The following is a 20075-nucleotide window of genomic DNA, read 5'->3' as shown; positions in this document are numbered from 1 at the left end:
TCTGTCCTTGAATGTTTCCAGGGAACTGGGGCATCCACCATGTGCATTACCTGTGTTTGAAATCAATGCTTACCTGAGCTGCCTCCTGCTTATGTTCTTCTCCTGTGACAGTGAGTGGGGAGTGAAACCTGCCAGTTTGTCATGCAGGTGAGAGACAATGCAAAATTCATCCTCTGCTTACACCATTTGCAGCCTGCCTGGCTCTTTCCCTGCCGTATTTATGCTGAAATTTGTTACCAGCTGCTGTGAGGTCCTGGCCAGGGCATCATTAAACTCCAGAGATGTGGCTGTGAGTTCAGGGCACATCCTGACACGCTGCTGGATGAGCCCCAAGCAGCCATGGAGGTATCCTGACAGGAATTCTCACAGGAATCCTGGCAGGCAGAGTGTTCACAAGTATCCTCCCAGGAATCTCACAGGTATCCTCATGTGGGATGGAGAGTGTGATTAGGCTGCTGCTCTTGGATCCAGACTCAATTCCCAGCTCTCCAAGTGTACAATAGAGACAACAGCACTCTCCGACCTCGCGAGGGTTTTGCAAGATTAATCTATTAAAGATTTAAAACTGCCAGCTCCCAACTACTCAATAAACTCCTGTTGATAATAGGGAACTGTGTGGGGCTGAGCAAATGTTGATTTTTGTTTTGCTTTAACTTGTGCATTTCCAGGCAAAATAATGCAAAATCCACTTTACTCCAATTGTCTGGATCTCTGATTCAACTGGGGGTGGGGTTTGCTCCCAAAGGAAGTATCTGAGGGGATAATTTGGGAACAGGAGCTGTCAGACAACAGAATCAAGGCAGGAAGAGAATGGGGGTAGGGAATGAATGGTGGAAGGGAAACAGGAGAGAATGGTGGAAGGGAAGAAGGAAGGAATGAATGGCAGGAGGGAAAGAATGGTGGAAGGGAAGCAAGAAGGGATGGCAGAAGAGAAGCAGGAGGGAAGGAATGGTGGAAAGGAAGAAGGAAGGAATGAATGGCAGAAGAGGAGCAGGAAGGAATGGCAGAAGGGCAGCAGGAGGGAATGAATGGTGGAAGGGAAGCAGGAATGAATGTCAGAAGGGAAGCAGGAGGGAAGGAATAGTGGAAGGGGAGCAGAAATGAATGAATGAATGAATAAATGAATGGCAGAAGAGGAGCAGGAGGGAGGGAATGTCAGAAGGGAAGCAGGAAGGAAGGAATGGCAGAAGGGAAGCAGGAAGGAAGGAATGGCAGAAGGGGAGTGAGAGGGAATGGCAGAAGGGAGCAGGAAGGAATGAATGGTGGAAGGGAAGAAGGAAGAAATGAATGGCAGGAGGGAAGGAATAGCAGAAGGAAAGCAGGGAGGAATGGCAGAAGGGGAGCAGGAATGAATGAATGGCAGAAGAGGAGCAGGAGGGAGGGAATGTCAGAAGGGAGCAGGAAGGAATGTCAGAAGGGAGCAGAAAGGAATGTCAGAGGGAAGCAGGAAGGAATGTCAGAAGGGAGAAGGAGAGAGGGAATGTCAGAAGGGAACAGAAAGGAATGTCAGAGGGAAGCAGGAAGGAGTGTCAGAAGGGAGAAGGAGAGAGGGAATGTCAGAAGGGGACAGGAGAGAGGGAATGTCAGAGGGGAGCAGGAATGAATGCCAGAAGTAAGGAGGAGGTACCGTTGACGGTGAGCGTCACCTCCCGCTCCCCCGCGCCCACGCGCGGCACCACGGCTCTGCACACGTATTTCCCGGCGTCTTCCTGGCGCACTGACTTCAGGACCAGCTTGTTCTCATTGCTCAGGACCTGAAAGAGAGGAGGGGACCTTTCAGGTGGGCCAGGAGAAGTTACAGACAAAACAATGACCTGAGTCACCAGCTCCTGAGCATCCTTGGGAAAGCCAAGCGGATGAGCCCAAAGTCTGGCATTGCATGGAAATAGCACTTGCTGCTGTTGCCCAAAGAATAAAGAATCACCACAGGTGTTTTGGGGTGGAATTAGAAATCCTCTTCCTATTCATTTGAATTTTTACAAACTCCTGTTTTGTAAGAAGTTCAAGATGCAAGAGGAAAATTTTGGTGGCTGCAGTGACACAGGCAGAAAAACCTCAGAGAGAACCACACTCCACACTTGTACCTCCACATCCACAGGCACAGGGGAGGCTGTTGGGATTGACTCGGGAATTTTATGCCCAGAAGTTGTGGCAGAGGTGGCAGACACCTTGGAACAGGGTCTGGATACCCAGGGAAATCTCAGCTGGCTCTGGCCAGCCCCCTGCTATGGACTGGCTCACTGCTGCTCCCCTGCCCTGCTGTGCTTTATTAAACCTGGAAAAGCTGAGGGATCTGGCTGAGGCTGTCAGCAGGATCTTGGCACTGCTGGGTTTGAAAAAACACAAGGCAGATCTCAAACAGAGAATGGTTTTTGGAGCAAACTCCTCCAGCTGCCCTTGGCCTTCTCCCTCAGGGCTCTGCAGGTCACAGCCCATCATCTCTCCTCCTCCTCCTCCTCAGCTGGGTGAGCCACAGCTGGCACTGCTCCCACAGCTCCTGGAGTCAGTGGATGCAGGGGTTGGATGTGGATCTGGGTCTCCCTGTAACAAGGTGGGGGTCTCAGCCCTAACCTGGCACGAGGCAGAGGCACAGAGGGTCAGATCCCTTTAAACCCACTGTGTTAGCATTGATTGCAGAGTTAGCCATAAAAGCACCTGTGTTTACTTGGCCTCAACCTCTCTTTGGTCTCTGACTTGCTTCCTTTTTGTGAAAAAAGGAGAAAAGAAGGCAATCTTGAGGGACTTCAACCTGGTTCTGAAAACAGAGGGGCTGGGGAAGAAGCAGCCGTGATCCCAGTTCCCACTGGGATGGCTGGGTGCTGATGGCTTCACAAAGCACCATCCTCTGCCAGGATCCCTCTGAATGAATGAAGAGCTCCTTCTTTGACTGCCAGGCTGGGAAAAGAGACTTTCTAACACATCTGGGGGTCACTGTGAGCAGCAGAGACCCCAAGACTGCAGCCCCCCTGCCCTGGCCGTGCCCCTGCCCCCAGAGGTTCTTACCACGCCCGAGCCTCGCTTCATCCAGACGATGGTCAGGGAGGGGTTCCCAGTCCAGGCACAGTTGAACACGGCGTCTGAGCCCAGGTCCACCAGCAGGGACTGCGGCTCCGTGGCCATCCTGGGCCCAACTGTGCAGAGGAAACTGGAATTACTGCCAGGGATGGGCTCTGCCAGCCAGGAACCCCACACTAAACAGGGCACCGGGAGCAGGGTAGATCATGATGGGCCCCAAATGAAGAAAAGCCTGCTGCAGCTCCAGAGGGATCAGCTCCCCCCAGTGACCACCCCACGAGCTCACAAGGAAATCACAGGTCCAACCACCAGATAAATAATAAATAAAGTGCCTGCTGCAGCTCCAGAGGGATCAGCTCCCCAGTGACCACCCCACGAGCTCACAAGGAGATCACAGGTCCAACCACCAGAGCGTTTACAAAGAGTGAGCTGCAGGAGAGCCCAGCCAGTCCTGCCACCCTGGGCAAGTAAGACTGAGTTGTGTGTGCTTCCTGCTGATTCTCAGCAGCTCTGCTGAGCCTGGAAGCCAGGCTGAAGCCATCAGGTTACTCACAGTAGACATCCACGGTCCTGCTGATGTTTGTGCTGCCCAGAGCATTGGTGACCTCGCAGGACACGGGCTCAAAGAAGAACGTGTGGTCCACGATGGTTTCGTAGAAGTCCCCGGAGGCTTCCTTTATCACCTGGCCTTTCTTTGCCCACCTGTTGAAGAAAACAGAGCATTGTTGTGGTGCTGCTTTGTGTCTCTTGCCATGTCCACGTGTAGCTGTCACAGTGCTGGGGCAGCACACCCGGAGTGCCCCTGACTTCAGAAGGGACATGAGCTTGTTCTCAGCATTGTCCCCTTCCCTGGGGGTTTAGGGACTGAAGCCACAGAGAGGAGAGGAGCCATCAGAGAGATACAGACATGTACCCCTACAGAAACCTTTCCAAAAGAAACCAACATTCTATTACCCTGTTTCAGTGGGTATACACCTCATTTTCTAGGATAGTGAAGGACCTCAGTGATGGGAGGAATGGGACATGGAGGGGTCTCTACTTGATGGGGATGACAGTCCCTTCCTGAAGGCTTGCCAACAACACTGCTGGCATCAAACAACACATCAAAACCAGTAAAAACATTTTCTGCTGCCCCCCGCTTTGGCCCTTTTCTTCCTTTTTTTCTTTTTTCTTTCCCCTGTCAAAGAGAACTTTATCCCTTTAAGGAAGCTGAAATAACATTTCCCGAAAAGCCAAGCTGGCATTTGCAGCACTGCAACTTGCAAATTGTCTTGGAGAACAAGCTGTCAACTCAGCACTTGAATTAAGCCCTGTTTGCCAAACAATGAGCAAATGTGACCTAATGGGGCACCATCTGGCAACCTGCCACTCGGGAGCGGGTGGGAAAGGCGGAGATGCTGTCAGGCGGCCTGAAACTCCAGCCACTCTTTGGGGAAGGGAAAAAAAAGCCTGGGAAAAAACATATAAAAATCCTCCCCAAACAGGACAGGTAAATGGGAGGGAAGAGGGTTTCCCTGAGGAGTCTCTGCCTTGTTGTTGCGGGGCTGCCCTTCTGGTTGTGCTGGATGGGTTGGGAAGGATGCAGGCACTGGGAGCTGGTCTGGAGAGAGGAAGGAGGTGCAGAGGCTGGAGGAGAGAGAAGGAGCTGCTGAAAGAGCTGCAGAGGCTGCTCCCCACACGGGGCCGGTGCCGTGGTTTGGGGAGAGCTGTCCCTTTCAAGGCCAGCAGCATCTGCTCCTCCCAGCGGTCTCCTGCCTCCCTCTGCTTGTTCCTGTCACTCTGCCATGGCTCCCCACTGCTCCAGTGCTGCCCCAAAGGCAGCCAAGGACAACTCGAGCTGCGGGGAGTTCCTGCTGAAGGTCCATAGGCACTGAGTGCCTCAGTGGGGCTGCAGAGAGAGCAGAATGCTGGTGCATGGCAGGCTGGAGAACACCCTGAGTGCTGCCAGAGCCAATTCCCCGAGCACTGTGAACCTCAGTGCCTCCTGCCAGTGACCTGCTCAGCCTCCCCGTGGTGACACAGCACTCTGAGAGGTGTTGCCCAGTGGATGGCAGTCATTTGTATGCCCTGACCTGCCCTCGCCTCCCATTTATCTCTGCACTTCTAACAGATGCTGACTGGCCACTTCAGCTTCCCTCCCCTGCCTCCCTCACCTCCCCCTCCAATAATTAATCAGGAGGTGCTGGTTTTATTTCTAGGGCTGCTTTGTGTGTTAATGAGGGAGGTTCTGTATGGAAAAACCTGCACAAATGGAGGGGCAGGTGCTGCTCCCAAGCTCTGAACAGGCAGTGATGCTTTGGTGATGTCTCCCAGAGGGAATTGCAGCCCAAGCCAAGCCTGCAAGGCTGAGCTCAGCATCCTGCCCCCCTGCCTCCCCATGGATCTGCCTTGCCCTGCCACAGGAACACTGCTGGTGGCTGTGGGAGGCACCTGCCAGCGCTGTGAGAGCGGCTGTTCCTTGGGGATGGGGCAGCAGAGGGACAGGGACATCTGCCACAGGTCTGGCACCTCCTGCCCAAAGCTTAGCACAGCCTGTGGGATGGAGAGAATGGAGAGACATGGTCTTGATGTCTCCTGTTTGGTTTGCTGGTCCAAAAGGCCTGAATTCATATCAGGAACTGCAGAGGAATGAAAGGAAAGAGGGAAGGAAGCTTGTGGGAAGGTTCAGGGAAGGAAGGAAGGAAGGAAGGAAGGAAGGAAGGAAGGAAGGAAGGAAGGAAGGAAGGAAGGAAGGAAGGAAGGAAGGAAGGAAGGAAGGAAGGAAGGAAGGAAGGAAGGAAGGAAGGAAGGAAGGAAGGAAGGAAGGAAGGAAGGAAGGAAGGAAGGAAGGAAGGAAGGAAGGAAGGAAGGAAGGAAGGAAGGAAGGAAGGAAATGGGCAAATCCCCCATGCTCTCCGTCAGAAATATTCCTGCTCCATTAAGCTCCTTTTACAATGTTGTCCCTGCAGAGATTCCCAGCCTGGAGCAGTTTTCCAGCCTCTGGAGGGTCTTGTTCTGCCCCTCAGGGGCTCAGAGGAGGCAGCAGGTATATGAAGCCATTTTTTTACAGCAGTCAATGGGACAGGGTGTGGCACCAAACTTTGTGGACAATCCAGAGCTTCTCTTGTGCACAAATATTTTGCACAAACACACCCTCCCTGCTGTGCAAAGGGCAAGAAGGAGGCTTCAAGATGAGGATAAAAGTGACTTAGGGGGTCATGTCCTTGCACCTGCAGTTCATCCTCCCAACATTCCTGGAGAGCACTGGGAATTGGAACCAGGTGGAGAAAGAAGTGTCTGGAGGTGGGTTTGAGCTGGGCAGAGCTCAGATGAGATCCTTCTGGATGTTGCAAAAGAGAGAACAAAGTTTCCAAGAGCTGTTTGACATCGCAGCTGCTTGGGAAAACACCTCCCAACAACCGTGGCATGGCGCTTTATGGATTTGCTCAAAACCCATCGCTGCAGCAAAACTGGATTTCCTGATGTGTCACAAACACCAATTTTTTGTGCTTCAGCAGAGATCAAGGTTCTTGCTCCAGTTTTCCAAGGCTTAACAGGCTAAATCAATGTGGCTGAACGAGCATTATGGATCTTTTATAATGTCAAATTGGTTTTTAATAATGGCAGCTGATAACTCTCTTGTAAAGCTTCCTGTGATGAGCTCGTGGACAGCCAGAAGGGTTTTAACTGAGGGTTTTAACGAGCCCATAACGTGCCTTGCTCACCTATTAACCATTCAGTTGTTATTTATAAACAGAACCTGAATAAAAAGGAGCAGAGAAGAGGAGAGGATGGTCCTGCAGCCCCATCTACCACCTCCACTGCTGTGGCTCTCTGTGATTTCTTCCTCCTGTATCCATGGCCTGCACCAACCTGGCTCCCAGCCAGTGCTCCTGGTCCTGCCAGCCTGGAGATCAGGGGCTCCTTTCATTTATGTTGTTCCCTTGAAGGTATTTATAGATAGCAAATGTGCCACTCAGGGTCTGTTCCAGACTCTATAAATTCACCTGCTTTAGTCTCTCCCGAGATGACTTGGCCACCACCTTGCCTGTCACTGCTTGTGCTGATTCCCACCCTTTGCTAGGCTCCAGTGCAGGGGCAGGGCTGGGCAGGGGGCTCCCTGTGCCAGGAGAGGGGTGAGGCTCTGTCTGTGGGGACCCTGCCCACAGGACTGTGTGTGTGTGACTCCCTTAGGCTGAAGGGCAGCACAGGCAGACGGGATGCTGTGGGACCTCTCCCAATGCCCCTGAGCCCCTTGGGTGGTCCCCACAGGGTGACTGTGGGGGTGTCTTCATTTCCTGCCCTCTGCCACTGACAGGCACCTTTGGAGTACCCAGCTCCAAATTCACCCTGCCCCATTGGGACCAATGCAGATCACAAAATCATAATCCCAGAAGGGTTTGGGTTGGATGGGACCTTAAAGCTCATCTTGTCCTATAGCAGGGACACCTTCCTCTACCCCAGGCTGCTCCAAGCCCTGTCCAGCCTGGCCTTGGGCACTGCCAGGGATCCAGGGGCAGCCACAGCTGCTCTGGGCACCCTGTGCCAGGGCCTGCCCACCCTCACAGGGAACAATTCCCAATTCCCAATATCCCATCCAGCCCTGCCCTCTGGCAGTGGGAGCCATTCCCTGTGTCCTGTCCCTCCATCCCTTGTCCCCAGTCCCTCTGCAGCTCTCCTGGAGCCCCTTCAGGCCCTGGCAGGGGCTCTGAGCTCTCCCTGGAGCCTTCTCCTCTCCAGGTGAGCACCCCCAGCTCTCCCAGCCTGTATCCAGGACAGAGATGTGCAGATTTTCTCATCTTCATTTCTTTTCACTGAACACCATCTCAGTCTGTGTCCCCAGATGGGCATTTCTTCCCCTGTGGGCTGGGTTTCATTCTGTTGTTTCCTTTCTCATATTTGTAATGTGCTTTTGTTTTCCTCTGGCCTCTCTGGAGGGAGTACCAGGTGCCTCCCAATTCAGTATCTTCTGCAAATTGAATTTGCTCGAGTGATGGAAGAAAACAAATTTCAACCAGGAAAGAGATATTTTGATCCAAGTTTCAAAGGGGTTATTACAGTCAGCACTGAAAACCGGTGATTAAAGAATGAACAAAAAATAGAATACCTGCAGTGGGTCCTTTTAACACTGAAGAGGGAGGGAGGAACTTTTCTAAGGAGACATTCTTCAGGGAAATAGCATTTTTCTGACTCCATCAATTGCTTCCCAGCTAAGAGTGCACACAAGCAAATACGAGAGGACAGTTTGGGATTTGTCAGCTCCTAAACAATGCTAGGGCTTTGTTTTGGTTTTCATGTCTTAGTGTTTTTATTTCTTCTGCTCTTGTTTCTGAAGGAAGTCTGCCAAGAGCTGGGATGACACACCTGAGCCTCTTCCCCAGCTCTCAGAGGGATGCTCAGCTGCATCTCCTTCTGCACAGCAGTTCCATCCCTCTTTCCCATGAACCCTGTTTCTGGCTGGGCTGCCAGGCTGGTGAAGCCTCCACAGAGTTCCCCAGTGAGAGCACAGCAAACCCCACTGTCCTAGGGTGATGTTATGATGCTTGTATCCCCATTCATGTGTTCTGTTTATGCTGGATATCATGTTCTGTGCTTTTAAGACTGGCTCTGAAGAGTGAAAGTTCCGTTTGGGTTTTCTTATCAGCCTGGTGGAACACAGAGACGGGCAGTACATGGTGCTGCTTTTGCTTCTTTGCTTTTGCTTTTCGCTTTGCTCTCGCTCTTGCTTCTGCCTTGCTTCTGCTTGCTCTTACTTCTGCTCCTTAGTTATTTTAGCTAAACAGTCCAAATTTCTTCCTGGGCTGTTTCTCCTTTCCTTTTTTTCAACCAAATCGAGCCTGCTCTGGTCTGGGACCTGGGGAGCACCAAGAGTTTGCACCTTGTGGCCTGGCGGGGCCTGCTCTGGGCCGCAGCCTTTCCTAGTGCTGGAGGGACTGATAACAGAGTGAGCATCCACAGGAGAGACTTTCTGAATTTGTCATCTTTTTCAGAGCAGTGACAGAGTGGTGTCACCTGGTATCGTTCATTCTGTGTGCTGGGGGTGCTGTGCCTGTTAAATAAACAGGTTCTTTCCACTTGTCTCCGAGGAATCCTTCCCAAACCAGTTGTCGGCAGGGGCCATGTGGGTTTGCTTTCTGGAGGGGCCCCCTTTTGGAGATTCTCTCCCAAATTTGCCCTAAACCAGGATACCCACAGGGTGTCAGTCCTTGGAGGAGCATTGTTAACATCCCTGCTCATGAATACTTCATCCCTGCTCACGCTCACCTGAACAAACACCCCTCTCTGTCTGCCCTACAAGGGCTTCTAATCCTTCAACACCCAGCCTGTGGGAACAAACTACCAACTTCCCAGCCCTGGGAAAGCTGTAGGGCTCAACAAAATCCCAGCGTGTGGGAACAAACTACCAACTTCCCAGCCCTGGGAAAGCTGTAGGACTCAACGAAATCTTCTTCAGAAAGGTCTTCATCAGGCCACGGCTCCTTACAGCATCACAGGGACTCCTGGGGGGTAACAGGGGCTGCTGGGGCTCTGAAATGCCCCATCAAGCACTGCACAAATCCACCCTGCAGGTTCTGAGGGAGGATATTGGAGCTGCCAGCAGCTCTGGAGCAGCACTCCTGGCTGCTCTGGTGGCGAATCACCGGGGGAAGTGGAGTGTGTCGTCGGTTTTAATTAACAATGCAAAATAAAGTGGTTGCTTGCCATATAAATCGTGTTTACTAAGAATTACTTAAAATGGATAAATATTTTCTTGGACGCATTTTAATTGCTTAATAAAAGTACCAAGAACACCCACAAATACCTTAAATAAATGCATGGCTCAGGGAAAGAATTAATTAACATTTCATTCCTGGGAATGGCTATTAATTGCTACAAATTGCTCAGAGAATGGGTTTTGTTGCTTTATTGCCAGCAGTACCTCCAGTTCCTGGGTGTGATGTGACAGTCCCCTCCTCTCACCCTCACAGCAGAGCTGTCCCCAGTGGGATGCCCTGAGCACCACCCCAAACCCCCGAGGCTCCAGAGCCTTGGTATCCTCCACAGGATGGATGTTTTGAGGCTGACATTCTGGCATCCTTTGGAGGTCCAAAGGGGACCGGAACAATGGATGGCTCCTGCTGGTGCCAGCCTTGTGAGAAATGATGGAGTGAGGTTCCCAACACAAGCGGTGTCGCGGTGCCCCCCACGTGTGATGCATCGCACAAATTATTTCTTTATTACGGGTAAATTTTCATAATGGTGATGTATGGGGTTGTTCCTCTTCTCCCTGCCTAATGAAGACGTGTGGGGCTCATGTGGCTCCTCCACCTCCCACTCTGAGTGTGGGTTCATTTGTCAGCAGCAGGCCCTGGGTAACCTCTCCCCATCCGCATTACCCAGCTGTGCCTCCAGCCTGGGCTGCATCCAGCTCAGAGCCCTGAGGATTCTCCTGGGCCTGGGCTGGCCCTGCAGCATGGGGCTGGGCTGTGGAACCACAGAGCCAGGCAATTGTTCAGCACACCACAACAGGAAAGGAGCTCTGAGAGCATCAGTCCAGCTGCTGACCAGCAGAGCCAAGGTTGCACTGACCCCAAGGTCCCCAAGCACCACAGGTTTCTTTAACACCTCCACGGATGGTGATGCCACCCCTGCCCTGAGCAGCCTGTGCCAATGCCTGACAACCTTTTCCATAAAAAAATCTTCTCTAATATCCAACCTAAACCTGACCTAGGGCAACCTGAGGCCACTTCCTCCTGTCCTGTCCCTGTTCCCCGAGAGCACAGCCTGGCCCTCACCCTAGCTGTCCCCTCCTGTCAGGAGCTGTGCAGAGCCACAATGTACCCCCTGAGCCTCCTTTTCTCCAGGCTGAGCCCCTTTCCAGCTCCCTCAGCCTCTCTTCCCAGCTCTGTTCCCTCCCCTGGACACGCTCCAGCACCTCAATGTCTTTTTTTGGGGTAAGGGGCCCAAAATTGGACACAGGATTTGAGATGTGGCCTCACCTGTGCTGACTACAGGGGAAGAAAGCACATGGAAAGGTATTTCCTTGTGTATCGTATCCATTGTACTCAAGGAAAGGTTTCCAAACCTCCAGCTCCCATCCTGACAAACCTCCATGCACACACAGCTGCAGCAGTGATCACCTCTTCCCAAACCTCTCTATCCCAATTTAGGGATCTTGGCTCCACCACAAAGTGAGCCTCAAGTTCTAATGGTGGGAATGCTACAGCTCAGATGCAGAGATGCCAACTTTCCTCATCTCCTCCTCCCTACTTTTTCCCCATATGTTTTTTATTTTTTTTTAATCAAATAAACAAGGAGAAAGATTGCAACCTTTCCCCAAATTTCAGATTTTTACCCCTGACAAGGACATGTTTGGTGTCTGATTGCGCTCACCACGATGCACCAGTTGCTGCTACTGGAGTTGGATTGTTTTTAAACACTCTGGGATTTTGATGATAATAATAACACCTCACTGCAGAGGAAAATTCTGGCTTGATTTTCCATCTCATCTCGGCTCCAGTGCTCCCACTCCTGCCAAGCCAGGAGGCTGGGATGAGCCTGATTGCTCATCAGCTGCAGGCTTCAAGGGCAGTGCCTGGGTTTTGCATCTCCTCCTCACCATCAGCAGGTCCCGTGGGTGGGAAAAATCCACGAGGAGCTACTTAGAGCTGCCCAAATCACACCTGAAGATGTTCAATGAGAGCTCAGCTGGGGTACTGGAGGAGAAATTAACAGGGACACCCTGGGGTCAGGTCTGTGCTGCCCAAGGCACAGGCACCTGAAAGAAGTGGGGTGAGAAGGTTTCTCTCTCCCAGGTGACACAATTAAAGCCATGCCACCAGTCCATGCACCCACCATGGTTCATTTTGGGTGAGAAACCAATCAAAACAGCCTTTCTCTCAGCACAGTGATCAGAACAAATTGGCTGCAGAAGCGAGAGGGAGAAGTAAACAAAGCTGTTAACTTGTCAATGACTTGACTGATCAACCGTGGGGAATAGTTGGAGAGGGCTGATGAGCCGTGCAGGTAATCAATGGAGCAGCACTGCCAGGGCTGCAGCTGGGCTGCACAGAGCTCCAGAGACACCCAGGGCTCCCAGAGCCCAGGGGCAGGGCTTGGCCAGGGCACGGGGGGAATAAACCCTGCCCAAAGGTGCACCCAGCGTGGGCAGCGCGTGTTAGACCTGCGAGGACTGGGGATGCTGGATTGAGCAGCAGGGAGGGTGCCCTGGGTTGTCAGGCATGGTTTGGGGGTTTCTATTTCCCATCTGCTAGAGGTGAGGCAGTTATTCTCTGTTCATTGGGCAGTTTTATCTATTCCACAACCAATTCTCCCTCCAGGAGATCTCTGCTGTTCATGGGCATTGAGTGTGGGCACTTCCCACAGCATTGAGGTGATGCCAGCTGCCAGCAGCACTGACAGACCCTGGCCATGGATGCTGTGGTCTGGCCCAGCCCATGGTAAATCATCACCTCTCAGGTGTTCACTGATGGGGGCCAGAGATCAAACCCTGGGGGTGTCTTAGGCTGGAAATGGGGCTGTGTGTTCTATTCACCATCTGTCAGAGCTGGGGCAGTTCTCTGCTGTTCACTGGGCAGTTTTCTTTATCCCTCCCACAGCCAATCCTCCCTCCAGGAGATCTCTGCTGTTCATGGGCCATTAATTATTAATTAGCTTCTGTCCATGGCCACTGAGTGTCCCTGCATGGCTGATCCAATCCCACCATCCCATGGGGAGATGCTCCGCCCAGGGGAGGAGCCAAGCATTCCTCCCTGGATCCAATCTGAGCTTTGGGACACCCCAGCAGCCTTTGCCCCCTGCATTGCCAGAGGAGCAGCTTTGTGCTGCCCTGCATGGCCAGAGGGAGCCCAGGCCCATCTGCAGCAGCCCTGGAGCTGCAGAGGAAAACTCCCCCCTTGTGCAGGATCCCTGCTGCAGCAGAGCCACAGCTGGCACTGCAGGAGGGCTGAGCCCCCATGGGATGGGGCTGGGACACCTCCCTGACACAGGCTGTGTTGTGACTCTGTCAGCCTTCTTTTTTTTTTTTTTTTTTTTTTTTTTTTGTTTTTTTTTTTTTTTTTGTTTGTACTATTGTATTTGTATTTTTCATTTTCCTATTAAAGAACTGTTATTCCTCCTCCCATACCTTTGCCTGAGAGCCTCTTAATTTCAAAATTACAATAATTCAGAGGGAGGGGGCTTACATTTTCCTTTTCAAGGAAGGCTCCTGCCTTCCTTAGCAACACCTCTCTTTTCAAACCAAGACAGAAGGGTGGCCAAAGCCCATCCCACCATGTCCCCCTGGTCCTTCCCTGCACCAGGGGCTGTGAAGGACCCTCGTCCCTCCTCTTGAAGGAAACCAGAGAGGCTGTTACTTGAAAAATCTGGGAAAGCTGTTACTGTTTCAAAGGGAAAGCATCAAACTTCATGGACTGGATGATTCCTCCTGCATTGAGCTGTTTTTGTGACAGATCAAAACAAAATGCAGATGCTTTAGAAGTGCTGTTTTAATCCTGCTGTTTAAAATCCCCCCTCCTCCTCCACCCCATCAATGACAGGGCTGGGCACCAAACCTGTCCCCATTAATCCCAGTTTGGCACTTCTCTTGCCACTGAGGATGTTTTTCTGCCCCTTCCCTTTCACAGATTCACCTTCTTTCACAAGAACTCCTTCTCCCTCTAAGGAGAGGACCTAAGATTTAAGAATCTTTGGCCCCAGAGTCATGAAATCATATGAAAATTGTACTTCTCCCCCCAAGTTAAATTATGAACACTAAATACCTCATTTTAATGTATGCAGAGAAAGTTTAAAACCATTCAGACTATGCCAGCCAGCTGCCAAAGCTGCTTATCCTGGGGAAACACTGGGGCTGTGAGTCACCCCCCAGTCCTGGATGAGCTTGGAGGTGTCACCTCTCCTCGGGGAGTTTTCTACCCCTTTGGCAGTGATGCTGCATTTCATTTTCCCTGCCTACATCATCTTGACTTACCCAGCCACACAATAGACATGACTAATAGCTTAACTATTATTTTGGGTAATCCAATTTCATCACGTGGTCTGTGTTTTCTCAAATCGTTTAACAGGATTAGTCCTTTCTGGGGTCTTCCTACCCCACTCCACCCCCGTAGCAGAATGTCTTTAACCAGATTTATGGATGCTGGCATCTTGAGGAGCTAATTCTCTGCTATGTTTATACTCCTCCTCAGTGCAAAGTGAATCCTGATGCTGTGAAGCTGCTGGAACTTGCCTTTCCCTCTATTCCAGCTCTTATTTTCCACCTGTGCTTGAGGCCTTTGCAGCTTTACACCTCGATGTGAAATTCCTTTGAGACTGGCAGGAAAAAGACAATGGTGAATGGAGACAGAAACTCACAGGTCTTCATCAGCATAAGAAAGCTGCTCTTGGGGATCTTGAAAGTGATGCTGGACTGGGACCTCATGTTTTAGATCACTGGAACTGCCAAATCCACACATTCCAGGGCAGAAATGATTGGCACAGCAGGCAGGAATGGCTTGTGCCTTTCTGCTTGTGGAACTCATGCAGCAGAGAGTTGCTGGGTGTCTGGGTCTTCTCCAAGGATTTTCTTTTTCTTGGCTGGCTCCTAAAGCTCCTCTGAGGCTTTGACCTGGTCCTGACTTTGGGATGTTTTCAAGGGTTTTGTGGTTTGATCTCTGCAGCATGAGAGGGTCTGCCCTCTCTCTGGCATGGCGAGAGCAGACAGACCTTGGGCCAAGTTTGTATTGACTCTTCAAGGATGGTGGCCAACCTTGGACATGTCAAACAGCCCAGGCAATGCTTTGGGCCACCAAAAATGGTGCCCACCAGCCTGAGCCGGCTCTGTCTGACTTTCCAGCCCCAGCAGTGCCCCTAAAGCCCCTCCTTCCCTATGACAGCCACTGTTCCCATCCCTTGTGCTCTGTGTGACTCCTGGCATGTCCTCAGGTTGGTGTGAGGCATGGCCCCTTCTCTGGCAGGTTCCCTGGCCTGCCCTGCCAGAACAGTTAATTATTCAGGGCTCAACTGTGTCTAGATCAGATGGTTGACATTAGCATTATCAACAGGATATCAGGTTCACGTCAGGATTATCAACAGAGGCAGCTGAGTCAGCCGGGTGAGATGGGCTGAGCCCTCATTTTGTGGGAATCTCCTCACAGAAGATGCCAAGGGCAGGGATTTCTGTGTAAGGAACTTGGATTTCTGCTGGCTGGAGTGTGAGCAGCTTGGGGATCTGGCAAGTCATGAGGAGGAATAATAAATATCCAAAGTGTTCCCTTGTGCTAATGCAAACACACAGGCAGCTCACAGGGGAGTAGAATAAAGCTAGGAGTTCACCAAAAATCGTTCATCTTTTCAGTAGGAAATTCATCCATGGAATCACGGAATTGCTCAGTTTGGAAAAGACCTCCAAGACCATTGAGTCTGGGCCTTACTTGGTACTGCCAAGGCCACCACTAACCTGTGTCCCCAAGTGCCACAGCTACACACCTTCTAAATCCCTCCCTCTAAAGACTGTGTCAGGGCTGTTCAACCTTTTTGGGGAAGGAATTGTTCCTAACATCCAGTATAAACCTCTGCTGGTGCAACATGAGGCTGTTTGTGCTTATTCTATTACTCGTTACTTGAGATAAGAAACCAACCCTCACCTCACCACAAGCTCCTTTCAGGCAGCTGTAGAGAGCAATAAGGTCTCTCCTGAGCCTTCTTTTTGTCAGCTGAAACAACCCCAGCTCCCTCATCCATCCATCCATCCATCCATCCATCCATCCATCCATCCATCCATCCATCCATCCATCATCCCCAAAATTCTGGTCAAGTTTCTCTTCTCTCACAAACCTCTGGAGTGCCCTTGACACCCTGGCACAGCTCTGCTCTTCTCAGCCATGTCATGGGCAAACAACCCAGTGTGGTTCTGTCCTGGTACAACAGACTGACCCAGAGAGCTCTGTGATTATTTATCAACTTCTCCACAGAACAGCATGAAACAGTATTAAAAAAAAAAAAAAAAGACATCTCCAAAAGTAACAACCATGAAGTTCTTCACTACCCACTTCAGTAACAAAGTGGAGCTAAGCAATAAATGCTGGTTAATGCTTTACAAACAACTTTCTAATCCAGAGACACCACCCTGCCTTTTCTCTTTGCTTTAATATTTGCCAGCAGTTTCTAGAGTGGAACAGAAAGCCAAGGGTATTTTTGAGACCTGAAGTGAACAGGGTTACTCCTCAATCCCAGAACTCCTTTGGGGTCTCTCTGGGATGGGGTGTGCAAGGGTAGGTGCTGTGTACCCCAAACAGTTGTGCCAAGCCAGGTGGAGAGGATGCTCAGGATGCACAGCATGTTCTTGGCACAGGTTCCATTGTCACACAGGTTTGGGGAGGAAAGGCTCTCCTGCCCTAGCTCAGCCTGGGCCAGATTGGCTCTTGCTCCTCTTTTTGCTGTTTCCTGATGAACTCAGCCTGACCTGCCAGCTCCAGCTCTGCAATGGATCCACATTCCAGCAGCTGAGCCCTCTGCCAGTGTCTGGTCATGGTACTGGGGAGGTGACATGGGCACACGGTCCTGGAGGGCACCTGACATCCACTGGGTTTGTTCTGGAACCCACTGGGTGTGTTGTGGGACCCACTGGGTTTGTTTGGGACCCACTGGGTTTGTTGGGGACCCACTGGGTTTGTTGGGGACCCACTGGGTGTGTTGGGGACCCACTGGGTGTGTTGGGAACCCACTGGGTTTTTTGTGGGACCCACTGGGTGTGTTGTGGGACCCACTGGGTTTGTTTGGGACCCACTGGGTTTGTTGGGGACCCACTGGGTTTGTTGGGGACCCACTGGGTGTGTTGGGGACCCACTGGGTTTGTTGGGGACCCACTGGGTGTGTTGGGGACCCACTGGGTGTGTTGGGAACCCACTGGGTTTGTTGGGGAACCAATGGGTGTGTTGGGGGCCCACTGGGTTTGTTGGGAACCCACTGGGTTTTTTGTGGGACCCACTGGGTGTGTTGGGGACCCACTGGGTTTGTTGTGGGACCCACTGGGTTTGTTCTGGAACCCACTGGGTTTGTTGGGGAGCCACCGGGTTTGCTGGGGACACCAGCACCCACTGGGTTTCCCATTTTCCTGCCATGTCTGCTGGCCCACATTTTGCAGCTCTCCTGACTGCTCTGTTGTTCATTTGACTCCTTCCCCAAGGGTGGCACTTGGGGGATGAGTCAAATGATCAACAACTGATGGTGCTGCAGTCACCAAACCCCCACTGGTTTACTGGGGCAGGGATAGTGACAGAAGTAGATGCTCACAGATCTGTTCTCTATTTAAACACATCTCTAGCCCCCACAGTCTGCAATAAAGGAGTAAAGAGGGAATCAAGGAGGGAAATCCCTCAGAACAGCTGCTGCAGGGCTGTGGTGGTGCCACCTCTGTCCCTATCCCACATCCTCCTTGCACACTCTGCTTCATCCTTCATGCCTCGCTCGTCCCTGGTCACATTCCTCCCTTTTTGGCAGAAAAGCCTCAAACAGAGCTGAAGGCCTCTTAAATCAACATCTTTCCTGACTCAGAAGCTGTAAGAGGATTCATTATTTATGTGGCAGAAACACAAAAGCTTAGCATATTTTAAGCTGTCTGAAACAACTTCAAGGCAACTCTTCCTCTGTCTTCTTTTTTTTAACAAAACACATTGAGATGTCTCTGAACCGAGCAGCAGGGGGAAACTGTTTTTTTTAATTCCAAAAGATAAAATAATATGTACAGATTGAGGGAGAGAATGAAAAAACCCCACGATCTAGCTTGGGATCACCAAGGAATGGCCATCAGGGGATGTTGCCTGTGAGGTGTTGGCATAATCCTTGGACAGACTCTGCTGTGATGTGGCACTGATGTCATGGCAGTGGGAGAGGTCAAGGAGACAGCTCTGCTCCTTCACAAGCACATGCAGCTCTGTCCTTCAGAGGCAGCAGCAGAGGAGGTGCTGGGTGTCTTTTTTTCCCCTCTTTCTCCCCATTTTTACATTTTCAATTTAGTCACAGCATCTCTAATTTCCTTAGATCTGAAGCCACCTCGTGAGACTGGAAGGGAACGATATAGAAGAAAGATGAGGAGGAAAAAAACCACCAGTAATCTTGTAAAAGTCAGTTTTGAAAAATCAATTTTCTTGTGTGACAAGATTTGCTTAAGGCTTTTCGTTCTGTGAAATCAGCCCATCATCCTGCGGGAACGCATGAAGGAAGTGGCAAGTGTGGTTTGGAATAACTCAGATTAAAGACTGCTAAATTAGGCACAAAAAGCTGCCACTTCTTGCAAAGGGAGAGGAGATCTGGCCAGAGGAGGCAAGGATGCTCCCTTCTGAATCTCATTCCCAGCTCCAGGAGCAAGTCTGGAAGGAGGGGTGACTGACAAGGCTGGGAGCACACACCCACAGCCCCAAGGTGTGCTGGAAGTGAGATGGGGACAGGTTCACTCTGAGGCTGGGAACACACACCCACAGCCCCAAGGTCAGGAAATGAGATGGGGACAGGTTCACTCTGAGGCTGGGAAAGGGCTGGAGCAGAGTTTGGAAAAGTCCCAGTGCTGCCGACTCCTGGGATGCTAGTGGTCCTGGCTGGGATGGAGATGAGCACCACCCACCATGGGGCACCCCATGTTTCTGTGAGCTCTCCTGGAACCCCCAAACCCCTCTGGCAGCCCCACCGTGGCAGAGGCTCCATCCAGCCCCGGGCTGGCTGCTCCATCACTCTGCTCTCGTACTTTCATCGTCTCTGTGTCAGGGATGGTGCTCACCAGTACAAAGCGTTTTCCTTCCCTCCTTTCCCCCCCTCCATCAGACTCTCTCCCCTCTATTCTCTCTCCTAATTAGTTCAAGCTGCCTCTGAACATCTCCCACCCGCTTGTTCCCATTACCTTGACAAGCCAGGGAATGGGAAGACAAATCTCCTTGTCCTCACACCTCCATGAGTGAAGCCTCTTCAAGCCCTGTCTTCCCAGTCTCACCTGGAGCTCTGTGCCTTGGCAGAGGCCCCCCAGCAGCCCAGTCTCACTTCCCAGCTGCAGGGATAGTTGTGCCTTTTATTTTACTTTATTTCCTTTTTCTAAAGCCTGTCTCTCCACCTGCCACCAGCCATGCTCTGCTCCCTGTCACAGGGAGCTGGCAGATGGGGCTGATGCATCACGAAGGAGATCTGAAGAATTCATTTCCTGGTATTTTTTTTTTCCCCAGCTTTCATTTTCACTTCAGAGCAAAGGTCCAGTTGTCTGGGAGGAAGCTACAAAGACAAACCCAGGCAGGAAAACAGAGATAGTCAGGAAAAATGTTACAGTGCCGATAACTTGAGACCTCGGTGTGCTTTGCATTTATTTCAACTCCTGCTTTAGCTGCATTTTGCTATGTCTATAAATTAGATTTATTCTGTTACTGCTGTGAAATGCCTGCGGGCCCCTTCCCCACTGCAGCTTCTCTTCCCTCCCTGCCAGCTTTGGCTGGGGGAGCAGCAGGGGAGGTGCAGCCCTGCCCAGGGACAGCAGATGGGCTGCCAGCATCCTGCGGCTGGACAGACGGCAGCCACGGCCACTGCAGGGGACACAGCAGATGGGAGAGGGGGAGCAGGGCAACAAAAACTGCACACTGGCAGAAATGAGAACTTTCCCAGGCTGGGCTGGAGGAGGGAGCTGGCTGGGGGGGGGAGAAGGTCCAAAGTGTGCCAAGAAATGGCAGCAAAACCAAAGTGACCATTCCGTTTCAAGATGCTGAAATGCCTCTGGTCTGGACCAAACATGTGTTGAGCTGCTCCCCACCTCATCTCTCTGCAGCCTTCTGGGCACCCTGAGACTCTGCAGATGCTCTTGTGGGGCTGCCCCAGAACAGAATTTGGGTTGGAATAGAATCCCAGATGATCCCATAGAATCCCAGAACAGTTTGGGTGGGAAAGGACCTTAATGCTCATTTCATTCCAACACCTTCCCCCAGACCAAGCTGCTCCAAGGCCCATCCAAACAGCCTTGGAAGGGTCCTGGTGCAGACCCTGGAGGAGAAATCTGGGTGATTTTCCTGTGAGAGGGACACTGAGTGCAATCAATGTGGAGAAAAGTGCCCGTGCACCCACAGACTTCACAC

At 51.4% G+C, this 20075-nt stretch overlaps 1 protein-coding gene across 3 annotated transcripts in view; it reads right to left on the bottom strand.

The window, feature by feature from the left end:
• Window positions 1–20075, bottom strand: part of KIRREL3 (kirre like nephrin family adhesion molecule 3) — a 414805-nt gene that overhangs the window by 25962 nt on the left and 368768 nt on the right. For all 3 annotated transcript variants that reach the window (XM_058041431.1, XM_058041433.1, XM_058041434.1), the window contains 3 exons: window positions 3569–3717; window positions 3004–3131; window positions 1628–1754 (listed from right to left, as the gene is read on the bottom strand). In XM_058041431.1, the coding sequence (XP_057897414.1) occupies window positions 1628–1754; window positions 3004–3131; window positions 3569–3717 (404 nt within the window). The remainder of the gene's footprint in view (window positions 1–1627; window positions 1755–3003; window positions 3132–3568; window positions 3718–20075) is intronic.

The sequence above is a fragment of the Melospiza georgiana genome, chromosome 27 (assembly GCF_028018845.1).
Source record: "Melospiza georgiana isolate bMelGeo1 chromosome 27, bMelGeo1.pri, whole genome shotgun sequence".
Taxonomy (NCBI): domain Eukaryota; kingdom Metazoa; phylum Chordata; class Aves; order Passeriformes; family Passerellidae; genus Melospiza; species Melospiza georgiana.
The sequence above is the reverse complement of the archived record's forward strand: the minus strand, read 5'-3'. Positions and strand labels throughout refer to the sequence as shown.